Raw genomic sequence first — 12,364 nt, 5'->3', positions numbered from 1 at the left:
TTTTTATTTGCGTTTGGTTTTTTTTATTTATTCATTTTTTTTAATAAGAAATTTTTTTTTTTTAATAAACGATATTATCTACACTAATGAAAGAAGGTGGGCTTAACCTCATAATGGGCTAACAATAATGTAGTTCAAATTCGTCCTTACGTTATACTTAAATTTGATCTTTTACTTTTTTTTTTTTTTTTTTTTTTTTTTATATATAGTTAAATTTGATTTAGTTTGTACTTTTAGGGGGAATGTGGGTAAGTTTTGGAAACTAGAATTGAGTAGTACAACTCAAATTCCCATAAGGAAAGATATTGCTATATTTTATTGTGTGGCTTCCGTATTGGATGTATAGGTTGCTACATTAGGAAGAACTTTCCTAAAACATCAATGTCTATCCTCACAACATTTCAAACTTTAGGGTTTTCCCACTCTTATCATGAACTATTTTGGACAAAGCTTTGAGTATGTAAGTATGTAATTATATGGTAATGTGAATAGAGAGTAAATGCATTTATTGAAGGAAAGAAGTTGTGATGCTAGTGTCGGTCATGCATTGTTCTGAAACGGCTAGACGCGTTTTCAGACAACAAAAAGCCTTTTCTAGCAACATTTAAAAGGCCATATATGCTTTCCCACAATCAAAAACCTTTATGCCAACCCTTGGAAGGTTAGGCACGTTTTCGCACAAACAAGGCATTCTTTGCTTAGCTAACATGCTTTCAGACAACCGAAAGCCTTCTATTACAACTTTTAAAAGGATATTCACGTTTTCACACAACCAATAGCCATTATAACAATCTATGCAAGGCTATACACGTTTTCACCCAACGAAGAGCCTTTTTGGCAGTCTTTATAAGGCTAGACACATTTTCGCACAATCAACAACTCTTCTACTAATAATTAGTAGTGTGATTATCCCCATCGCCTCAATCGCTGCTAAAATAACTAAAAATTTGTTTTGCAATATATTATATTTCTTTAGTATTTTATCGAGGAAAAATTTGATTTTAAAAGTTTACGAGACAATGAAGACCAAATTGGTACCACGATACTTATGAGTAGAAGTGATACCTACAAAATACATTTTCAAAATGTGTAGCCACACTATATCACGTCTCAACCACCGGTGAAACTTGATCACGAACATATTTCGAACTTTCTAGAAAAGACTACTACTTAACTAGTTAATTTATGGCTTGATTTTTCACCTTCGGGTTAAATAATTTGACATATAAATTTTTTTTGTATAATTTTTATTTATAACATTAAAAATATGTTTCGACCTAAAAGAAATTACTCCCGAATCACAAGAAACTTTTTCTTTTGCGGGAGGTGATCAACGTAGTATGACAAAAGAAGTGGCAAACAGAGCATATTGGGCCAAGCATACCAGCCCAGATATATTGAATCCAACATACAGAAACTATTGGGCCAAGAAGCCCACATGCCTATCCGACCCGTAAACCTACAGCCGCGCTCTACTACCAGTATTATACACGCGGATCTCATCCAGTACTTCAGACAACAAGTCCTTGCGAATCTGAGCGTACACGTGTCCGTTCCATTTCCGCGAGACCAACTCCTCTCCAATTCTAACCGCGGCCTCAACCGTCTCCTCCGCGCTATCGTGCGCCGAGTCGATTATCCCCTTCGCCACTGCCACGTCCGCCGTCATCTTGTCGGCTCTCAGCAACAAATCGCGCCGAGCCGCCGGTGAGCTGATTTTGCGATCGAACAGCGCCACTAACCAGGCCGGGAGAAGGAGCTCGATGTCGAGCTCACTCATGTAGATGAAGCCGCGGTCTCGCCTCATGAGGAGGTAGTCGTGGCTGCGAGCGAGGATGAAGCCGGCGGCGGAAGCGTGGCCGGAAACGGCGGCGATGGTGGGCATGGGGAGGGAGATAAGGTCGGCGACGAGGGACCGGACCTTGGAGCGCATGAGCTCCAACCGGGACTCGGAGGACTTGGCCCAGGAGAGATCGTAGCCGTTGGAGAAGAATTTGCCATGTGCGGTGGTGATTAGGGCTGAGGGTGATGATGACGTGGCGGTGGCTGTAACGGCGGTTCGGATTTGGTTGAGGGCGGACCGGATTGAGTCGATGAAAGTGGGATTGAGTCTGTGCTCGCCCGGGCCTGTTAGCGTTAGGATGAAGACGTTGCCTTTCCTCTCTAATGTGCACATCTCTCTCTCTCTCTAGAAAATCTCTCTCTAGAATTTGAAGTTTAAGCTTTGGTTATGGAGGATCGAATATTCAAGGACTTGCCTTCTTCTTCCCATGGATTGGTCAAATTGATGCTTCATTTGTGACTTCATAATTCTATAAAATGTTGTCCTCTTTTGTTTTTTCTTCTATCTTGGAAAGAACATGTCACATTGCATCGAGAAAAACTTTCATGCAATTGGATCAGCATTTAAAAAAAAAAGCAATTGGGTCAGCATTTAAAAAAAAAGGTTAAAACATATAATAATGTTGGATTAATTTTACGGATTTGTTATTAATAATGTTTGATTAACTTAATGAATTTGTTATTGATAGCCATTTCATCACGTAGTTTGATTTTTGTAAACAACGAAGATTTTTCATAATCAATTTTTGCTTTTTATCTTTTAGATTTTGATTGGTTCCGAACTATTGAAGGAAAATTATAACTTAGATAAGGTGGTCTTGAAAAAGGTTGGGGTGATGCCATGAAGAGCTTCTTACTCACAACTCAGATTTAAACATGCATGTTACTTGAAACGTACATGAATGAGAATGATATATAATTGTTGTAAGGTATGTGATAAACTACTTCTTTGAGGTTATTTAGGTATAGAATAATACGGATTTTGACCGTATAAAGTTTGCATTCCTTCATTGAAGGATGAGCTAGTTCTTTCTTACGAATAACGTATTTTGACCATATAAATTTTATAATCGGAATTGTTTAATTTTTTTTTAATCTTCATTAGAAGATCATTTATGTAAAAACTCATTTAAATGTATAGAATAGCTTGTCTATATATGTAATATCCTCATGATAAACTGTCTATTTATTTGATACATTTAAAATAATTAAACGATCTCCAATTCGAATGATTTTTTATAAATTTAATCTTCATATGAAGATTAATAAATTGAATGATTCTAATCATTGATTTTATTCAATCAAGATCTAGAAAATATGGTAATCCCATCCTTTATTGGTAACATGATATGATAGACAAGTTAAAAATCCAACTAAATTAATCAACCCAACAAAACTCAAATCAATTTTCTGCCAAGCAAAACAATAACAGACCCGACCCGAACCAAATTATCACCTACAGTCGTGATTTTCTGCTAGTAGTATTTCCGCGGATCACACCCAGAACATCAGACAACATATCCTTCCGAATATGAGCGTACACGTGTCCGTTCCACTTCCGCCGAACCAACTCCTCTCCCAAATTAGCCGCGGCCTCGACGGTCTCCTCCGCGCTATCGTGCGCCGAGTAGATAATCCCCTTCGCCACTGCCACGTCGGCTTTCACCTTATCGGCTCTGAGCAACAAGTCGCGCCGAGCCGCCGGCGAGCCGACCTTGCTCTCGATCAGTGCCAAGAACCAGCGTGGCAGAAGAAGCTCGATGTCGAGCTCGCTCATGTAGATGAAGCCGCGGTCCCTCCTCATGAGAAGGTAGTCGTGGCTGAGAGCGAGGATGAAGCCGGCGGCGGAGGCGTGGCCGGAGACGGCGGCGATGGTGGGCATCGGGAGGGAGATGAGATCGGCGACAAGGGACTGGAGCTTGGCGTCCATGAGCTCTCTGCGGGATTGAGAGGACTGGGCCCAAGAGAGATCGTAGCCGTTGGAGAAGAATTTGCCATGTGCGGTGGTGATTAGGGCTGAGGGAGATGATGACGTGGCGGTGGTGGTGACGGCGGCTCGGACTTGGTTGAGAGCGGATCGGATTGAGTCGATGAGAGTGGGGTTGAGCCTGTGCTCTCCTGGGCCTGTTAGCGTTAGGATGAAGATGTTGCCTTTCCTCTCTAACGTGCACATCTCTCTCTCTCAAGAAAATGTAAGGTCGAAGAAATATAAAGCTGCGGGTATTGATTGATTGGTGGATTGAAGCCACCATTTGAGAGTTGACTTCAAACTTCAAAGTAGTTGAAGCCGGCCGGCATTCAAAATAGTAGTATATTCGACGAAGACGTTTTCCCTTGAAAACAGTACCCGATTACTTATAAAACATTTATGACTTGTTTGGTATCTTATTTAATTTTTTTTTTTTTTTTTTTTATCATTTCTCTAATCATTTATTAAGAATATTTTTTGAAAATAATTTTTTTTTAAAGATTAAAAAATTTGATTGGTTTGCGATTTAAACTAGACAAAGAAGTTTAAAAAGAGAGAATCACAGGAGAGATGAGAAAAAAAAGTAAGAGATGATTGAAGAAAATGAGAAAGAAGAGAGGATCAGACAAGATAGGAAGGAAGAGGAGTGAGAAAAAGAATCAAGAAAATGAAGAGAACGTATTGGAGAAGAGAAGAAAAAGGTAAAGAAAAAAAAAAGGAGAGAAAAAGAAAATAGAGTGATTTGGAGTGAGAGGGGAGGAGGGAGAGAAGAAATGAGTGAGTTTAACTTTAAAAACTCTAAAAACTCACTTTTTAAGTTTTAAAATAATAGATTATATTTTTAAGTTAGTATTGAGTTGTTTTTTAAAACAATCTCACCAAACAAGTTTTTAAGGCCTAAAACTTAAAAATTGTTTTTGAGTTTAAAAAGTTGAACTCAAGTAGAGTATCAAACAGACCCTTAAGAATTCATAATTTTTAAAAAAACTAGGAATGTTATCGTAACAACATCTTAATGCCTGATTGACAATAGGAGAGTAGGCTGACGACTTATAAGTTCTTACAAAGTTTCATAACTTCCACACAAAGAATTAGGTTTGAGATATTGCAACAAAGAATGAGCGTCTGACTAAAAGCCCGGTACATTTACTACTTATAAGACTTAGGCTAAGTAAAGCCATAATTACTGTAGTGTAACGTGAGAAGCAAATCCTGCATATGAAACTTCCGGCTCACTACCTACGTAGGCCGCGACCGTACATCATCAACGCAGAAGGGCATTCATAAGCTTGGTGACCCACTCCACCACAATTGTTGCAGATGACAATCGATATGCACTCTCGGCTGATATGGCCTGGCAGCCCGCAGTCGCGGCACGTGATGTCGCGGAAAGGGCCTCTGATGTCTGGGGCTAGGCTTGACTTGGCGCAATGGCGGGCCACGTGACCTGATATGTTGCAGGTGTGGCAAACAGGTTCGTTGGGGCAGTCACGAGCAAGGTGTCCAGGTTTCCGACAGTTGTTGCAAGCCTTCTCGTTGGTGCAATTGACAGCAATATGACCCGGTTTGTAGCAGTTGTTGCAGAGCCTTGCATCATGGGATGAAGGACTAGGGTTCGAGCAATCGCGAGCCAGGTGGCCTTTCTTACTACATATATGGCAGACTGGATTATTAGAACATTGGTTTGCAAGATGTCCAGGCTCCTTGCAGTTCCAACACATAGTTGTTGAGTTGCATTCTGCTGCAATGTGGCTGATAAAACATACAGCATTTGAATATCAAAAACATTTCACAGACGAAAATCAGGATTTGCAGTCCTCCGTGCAACCTATTTTCTATAACTCTTAAAACCATATATGGAAAATGAAAGGTTCGGCAGAACTCACCCTGGAAGTCCACAGTTGTTGCAGACGGTCATATTCGGGCAATCCCTTGCAAAATGCCCTGGCCGTTTACATTTATTGCAAAGACAATCTTGCCTGAAAAATAACAGAATAATCATTACGACATGAAATTGAAGATGAAGCAGCAAAAGATTATCTCAGTTTTGATAAACATATGGAGTCCAAATACCAAGAGATCAGTTTGCGTGCGTTATACATAGTTACCTATCGAATTATTATCAGAAAGGAGGACTTCAGCCATTGGAAATTAAAGTCAACTTGAAAAGTTAAAACAAAATCTCTTTTGAGTATTAAATGTTACAGGCACAAGAACAGAGCAAAGTTTTGCAGGATTTTTCCACTTTAAACCAGTAATACAATACACATGGGGAAAGGACAAAACACTAGCACCAGATTTGATAGTTCCTGAGGAGAGTCGATGAAAATCCAGGTAAGAATCACCATTTCTGTAGTAGGTTACCACATCATTATGAACAACACCAAGCGTAAAATAAGACGAAGCTTGGAAGTGCCTAACTCTTTAAGTAATATTAAGTATTTGGTATTATTGTTCCAACTTATTAACTTTTCAAATTCAATTCGCATCCTGTCTCATAAATTTGCTAACTTTAACATATTGTGATGGCAGCACTACATCTCCATTTCAATTTCTTGTCTAGCAAGTCATCTGTCTCGAAAACTATATGGATACTTTTATAATTTAATTCTTGACGCGTAATAATCTACATACTAAAACAACGAACATCCTATATAGATCCAAAAGATATAGAATAATAAATGATAGAAAATACAAAAAAACTTCACCAAAGCTCATACCATCACAAGGGATGGCTACATAATCATCTCAAGTTGCTCTATGGTACTTGGATGGCTACATAATCATCTCAAGTTGCTCTATGAATACCATAGAGCGAGAGAAGACAAAATGAAACCGAACACACTGGAAACAAAGGTTAGAACGTTCAACGAGATACCTATAACTGCGGCGTTCACTAGGATATGGAGCATCACGGTAAGATGCGCGTTCTCTGCTGCGGTATCTCTTGGCTAGTTCTGGGCTTTGACTTCTATTCACGCTCATGTTGGAGACCACCAAGCAAAACCTTCAACGAAATATCTTTATAAGAAAATAACCGAAACAAGAACGAGCTAGCGAGTGCAGCAACCTGCCTGCCAGAAGAAGTATTCCAATTGCTAACACGACCGCAAAAACCAACTACACGAAACAAGAACCACATCCAATCATCCCAACAAAATGTTAACCATCACTCAGTTTCCGACAACACGGAACCAGTGGAACTGCGTGTTTAGCCAAAAGAGCTATAACTACACTGGCAACTCAAATAAATGAAACACATCCAAGGGCAAAGTTCCCAAACATGTTTACAACTACAAACACTTGACAATGTATCCAAAACTTAAACGTTCTTAAACGCCGGCATCTCCGATTCGATTCGAGACTAACAACCTAAGTCCATGAAAGATATATTATCAGTCTGATGAATCAGACTGATATATTCTCCGTCTGATGTATTCTCAGTACTTTAAATTCCAAACAAATAAAAAATAAAAATCAGTAGTTTAATTTATTCTCAGTCTGTTGTATTCTCAGCAACACAAACGAACAGAAAATAAATCATATTCTACATACACAAACAAATCGATAAAATTCCTGAAAATTCAATGACAGAGCGATTTCCTCAAAACTCAAAAGCAAATATATACAATATGTATATATATTTATATGCGTAAGGGAAGAGTGATTACCTAGTTCGTGTGAGGTAAACGTTGAGATGTAAGAAGAAGAAGACGAAGAGGAAACCCTAAGATTGAAGAATTTGGGGATTTGAAAGCAGAGAGAGCAGAGCTTATTTATTGCTTCAGTTCTCGACGAGGATGAGCGTGATTTGTACGACGACACAGTTTACCGCCATGTGTATGTTTGGTCAAACTAAGGCTGTGTTTGGCTTTGTGTTTGCAAATTGGCACTTCTCCAAAAAGCCAATAAGCCAATAAGCTTTTTGTTTTGTTTGTTTTTTTCTTTTCTTTTTTTAATAAAGGCCAATGAGTAAGGATTGCATCGTAAATATATGTCCTTTCATGCCACCTGGTGTCTACGTGACAGACATTTAGCTATTTCGAATTCGAATCCTTGTCGGATTTTTTTTTGTGAGAATCTAAAGAATTCGTTATTTTAAATATTTTTATTTAAAATTAAATACAAATAGTACTTGATAAAAATTAATCGCACGATATACGATGAATGAATACGATTTACGAATTCTCAAAATCCTCACCAAGAGGATCTGTTTGCACTATTTCCATAGAAGTAAGTCTCATTCATCCCACGTCAACACAGTTGTAGAAATCTTTCAACGGATTTGAATGCTAGGTAGCAAAGTGAGACAACAGAATGTGTGGTAGCAAAGTGAGACAACAGAATGTGTGGTGAGTCGTGAGTGATTAAGTGAACCAAATCGAGTTCGAAGAAGCATCATGAGCTAAAAAATTAGATGGAATTTTAAAATTACTTTCAACTGAACCCATTTTTACCTCACCGTATGCATAAGAGTAATGCTAGGAAGATTAAATTTAAAGACGAAATTTGCAAACTAAATGATGTATCACGAATAAGAATAAACACGTCTATCTAAATGTAAATAATAAACCAATTATCAACTTTCATATCCTTTAGTTTTCAAAACTTTGCTTACAATTTTAATCTCCCTCGCATTACTCCACGCATAAAATGCAATATCACTCAGTGTACTAAGAACGCCAATGTGGATTTGGGCTTGTTTAGAAATGCATTTCTAAAAATTACTTATGCATATAAGCACGTCAGTAAAAGCACTTCTATTAAAAGCACATTGAAATTTTTAATAAAAATGCAAGTGGTCCATGAAAAAACACGTGACAGCATACAAGAAGCGTAGGAAAAACCTAAAAACTTTGTAGGCAATTGGGTGTGATAAATAGAAATATGAATGCTAATAAGAATATGCTTACATTTCCATTCCATATAAGCACTTCAAGATGAAAATACCAAAGCGGCCGAAGTAATCACTTTCAGATGAATGGCTATCAGCAGTTTCAGTTCAGTTCAGTTTCACACAATTCAAACGGCCCGAAAGCAAGGTAGCACAAGAGGTGGCATTTCTATATATGCAGCTGCACATAACCACCAAAGCGGCCAAAATAATCACCTTCAGATGAAGACATACCATGTTACTACGAAAACCAGAGTACATTTCCATTCGATATAAGAACTTCAATATGAAAATACAACATACGGAGTTCATATATGTTCGAGATTTTAAGAAAACATAATTACATATTAAGGACGGCAAGCCTTGTGAGCTAAAACATAGTTCTGCAGTCTCACAGTAGTCTTAGTACACGACCACGAACTTCCTCCTAAAATAGTCAGTAGAGATTCTACACTTCACTAGTGCAGATAACTATAACTATTTGGACGGAACTGCTGTACAGCACCCTTACAAGATGGAAAGAATTCGAGGATGCGATCCTCAAAAGGGGAGCAAATCTAACAGCTCACCAGCCCATGAGGGTTCTTCTAACTCTCTCTACAATATTACTCCTATTTTGTTTGCTTACCAATGGAAATTCACAGCTATCATCCAAAAGGAATCGGTAGATTTCCCACTGGCAAACTGAAGTTGAATTCCTTACAATTTCAGCCTGCAAATCAACAATGAAATAATGAGAAAACGCGAGAGGGCATGCCACAAAAAGGAAACTCACATCAAATTCTTACCGCAAAAATAGATACTCCCAATTGTTTCAGTGCTAGAGTAACATTGTAGAATACAAGGGGCCTCCCCTTTCCAGATAACTCAACTGGATTAGCAACTAAGAGTTCGGTTTCTGGGCCCCTGTTGGCAACGATCACTCGCAGTGGGTGAACCATCTCCTTCTTTAAATGATTACACAATGCAACCTGAACTTCAGGATCAACAAGCTTTTTTCCATTTGTCTGCTGAATAAATAGGTCCAAATTTCGGAAGCCTTTCACAGGTGACGAGAATCTACCATAGGCAATCTAAATGAGAAACAACAGAATTGCATCAGTAAACTGCTAGTTGCAAATATAATAGCGAAACACAAAAGTCATATCCAATGGGAGTTATGAACGCTAAAAAAGAAAACTGAAGATTCTTTTCCTTAAATATTTACAGATGCAAGAACCAACAAATGGTACTCAAGAAACATAGACGAAAGTGGCTGTCTGACTGAAATCTGTCCTGGTATATCGAGGCAGCCAAAATTTTTGGACAACAGAATTTCAAGACATCATGAAAAAGTACCTGAATATTGCAGTCCTTGGAAGTCCTCATAATGTCATAAAAGAGGCCATTCCGATCAACACACTGTATTTGCAGCACCGTATGAACAGGGCTCAATGAATTATCCACTGTAATACTGGTCTTGTTCACCGTTCCCATGTTCCGGGTGAGAGCTTTTGGATAAGCCTCCTCATCCTTCAGCTGATAGCTAAATAATTCGTCAGCAATGGCTGGTGGAAGAGAAGAATTCCCCTGCAGACTTTCATACTCAGGTCCAGGCAACTTAAGCTCACAGGTGATGCAATACTCTCCTAAAGTAGCCATCAGATGCTCACATATGTCGTCTCTTCTCTGTTTTGTGTGTAACAACTCCCTGAAAGTAAATGGTACCAAATAATGGGGTTAATAAACGCTCCAAGGTATAACCAACACTTATGAGCAATTACAACTCTTCACCACATTATGTACTCTCGGAAACTAGTCATATGAAGTGAATGCCGGGACATTAGATTGGTATTAAACTCAAAAGAATCAGCCAAGTTTGGGACAAATGATATCCAAAATTCAAAGTACTAACAGAAGAAATGCAAAAATTGACAACCCATAATACATACACAGTTCTCCCACTTAAGAGCATCTCCAACGGAGATGTCAACTGCCACAGTGGACAGAAAAAGGCTAGCTTTGGCAGAAAAATTACTCCCATCGATCAGCCAAAGCTAATGAGGATTAAAGGGACAGCATTTCATTAATTTGAATTGTTAACTGGGGTCATTAATGCAATTTCTTTTGTTAATGTGGGCTACTTTAATACCAAACTACGTAATAAGGAAGATTAAAAATAAATAAAAAAAGCAAAAGTAAAATGAATAAATAAATTTTGACATATAAGGTGGGAAGTTATAAATTTCTTTTGTTAATGTGGGCTACTTTAATATCCAAATCCAAATTGCCACATAGGCCATAAAATTCACTTATGTAATTTGATCAACAATACAACCAGATCAGATAATTTGTCCAATGTATTGCCAACCGAATTCATCTAGATTCCCTTCAAATATGGGATTAACTCAAAAGGGTCATAAACCAACACGAGAACTTAAGACTGGCAGCTGGTTCCAATATCTCGAGCGTAATTAGCAAACCAGACAACTATTCAAAATCAATCATGGACACCTAAATGTGAAGCATACTAAAGTAAAAATTCTATTGTTGAAGTAAAAGTGGTTGGTTGTTAAGATTAATAACCACAACACCAACACGCAATTTTCAAAAGGCGCACGAAAAACTCACAAGCAATCTGTGATGAAGAAGAGGTCCAAAACTCGGCCATCCGGAGTCGGCATCACTTTCACTCTCTGAATCAGAATTTCAAGCTCACAGAGCACTTTGGTAACATCTACATTTACACAAAAACAACCATAACTTCTTCATTACTCAACCATATAAACAAAACAAACAACAGTCGAGAACAAAATAGAAAACCCAATAAAAATTAATGAAGAAGTTGAGATTTTGACCGTGGAGTGAGCCTCTCTGGTCGTGGCACCACAACTTCAACAGATAGACCGGAGAGGGCGCTGGGACGTTGGAGATTTGATTGAGATAAAACGAGAAGAAGCGCGACGACGGGCACGCGGACGAGAGCCGATCCTTCAACCTCTCCCAATCGACCTTCAGGGATTCGTGGTGGGGGACGACCCACAGCACTATATAGCACCACCTTCCATCCGTCGAGAAATCTGCAACAAAAACATCCAAAAATCTCAAAATCTGAAAAACCCAGGTGCCAGAATTTGAAATTGGAGATTTGAATTACCTCCTTTGGTAATGGAGAGGCCGAACTGGAGGATGATTCGGCAGAGGTCGCAGCCGAGGCCGGCCTTGTCGGGACAGTTGACGGTGAGGACGGAGGGCTCGTCAGGAGCATTCCCCGGCTTGATAACGACGATGTCGTCGCAGGGAATGCCCATGGCGGAATCAGAGTAATCACGAAACTACCCCTGGGAATCGTTGGCCTTTGGGGGATGGCATACGAGAGGTTGTGGCGTCCCGGCCGACTTAGTGGGATTGCAACGGGGGTAAAAACATTCAAGTGCCGCCAACGATGGTGGGGTCAGGTTTGTCGGATTCCTCATTGGGGCCCATCAAATGATTGTGCCACGTCAATTTTTAGCGGTCACACTGCAGCCGAGGCCCACATAACAGCATTTATGTTTTTTTTTTCTTTTAATGCAACTGATTATTGTCATTTTTTTGCCAACAGAATCCTCCAGATTTTTTGATGGGAATATTGAGAGGTCAAAGTTGTGTCTATTTATGTATATTTAGTTTTTATCTAA

At 39.0% G+C, this 12,364-nt stretch overlaps 3 protein-coding genes and 1 pseudogene across 5 annotated transcripts; all 4 read right to left on the bottom strand.

Annotated features, from left to right (window-relative positions):
* Positions 1 to 1,298: 1,298 nt before the first annotated feature.
* Positions 1,299 to 2,366, bottom strand: LOC137720487 (enoyl-CoA delta isomerase 1, peroxisomal pseudogene; annotated as a pseudogene).
* A 792-nt stretch (positions 2,367 to 3,158) lies between these two features.
* LOC137721160 (enoyl-CoA delta isomerase 1, peroxisomal) lies at positions 3,159 to 4,224 on the bottom strand. The gene has a single exon (XM_068460268.2). It carries the CDS (start codon positions 4,013 to 4,015, stop codon positions 3,299 to 3,301), a length of 717 nt encoding a protein of 238 aa, XP_068316369.2. The 5' UTR covers positions 4,016 to 4,224; the 3' UTR covers positions 3,159 to 3,298.
* Positions 4,225 to 4,758: 534 nt separating this feature from the next.
* On the bottom strand, positions 4,759 to 8,853 carry LOC137719555 (uncharacterized). Of its 2 annotated transcripts, none has more exons than XM_068458589.2 (4): positions 7,483 to 7,620; positions 6,690 to 6,818; positions 5,698 to 5,790; positions 4,759 to 5,563 (listed from the first exon to the last, which is right to left on the bottom strand). In XM_068458589.2, the coding sequence occupies exons 2-4, from the start codon at positions 6,794 to 6,796 to the stop codon at positions 5,047 to 5,049; spliced, it is 717 nt and encodes a 238-aa protein (XP_068314690.2). In that variant the 5' UTR covers positions 6,797 to 6,818; positions 7,483 to 7,620; the 3' UTR covers positions 4,759 to 5,046. The 2 variants fall into 2 exon arrangements, with proteins under 2 accessions (XP_068314690.2, XP_088551072.1); XM_088694946.1 differs by lacking the exon at positions 7,483 to 7,620 and adding an exon at positions 8,725 to 8,853 and having other exon boundaries at positions 4,862 to 5,563.
* On the bottom strand, positions 8,657 to 12,225 carry LOC137719554 (ACT domain-containing protein ACR9). Of its 2 annotated transcripts, XM_088694933.1 has the most exons (7): positions 11,842 to 12,095; positions 11,543 to 11,764; positions 11,316 to 11,421; positions 10,044 to 10,395; positions 9,494 to 9,778; positions 9,334 to 9,417; positions 8,657 to 8,921 (listed from the first exon to the last, which is right to left on the bottom strand). In XM_088694933.1, the coding sequence occupies exons 1-7, from the start codon at positions 11,993 to 11,995 to the stop codon at positions 8,814 to 8,816; spliced, it is 1,311 nt and encodes a 436-aa protein (XP_088551059.1). In that variant the 5' UTR covers positions 11,996 to 12,095; the 3' UTR covers positions 8,657 to 8,813. The 2 variants fall into 2 exon arrangements, with proteins under 2 accessions (XP_088551059.1, XP_068314689.2); XM_068458588.2 differs by lacking the exon at positions 8,657 to 8,921 and having other exon boundaries at positions 8,944 to 9,417; positions 11,842 to 12,225.
* Between the last annotated feature and the right edge of the window lie 139 nt (positions 12,226 to 12,364).

Source organism: Pyrus communis, chromosome 1 (genome assembly GCF_041283825.1).
Source record: "Pyrus communis isolate YQ-2024b chromosome 1, ASM4128382v1, whole genome shotgun sequence".
Taxonomy (NCBI): domain Eukaryota; kingdom Viridiplantae; phylum Streptophyta; class Magnoliopsida; order Rosales; family Rosaceae; genus Pyrus; species Pyrus communis.
The sequence above is the reverse complement of the archived record's forward strand: the minus strand, read 5'-3'. Positions and strand labels throughout refer to the sequence as shown.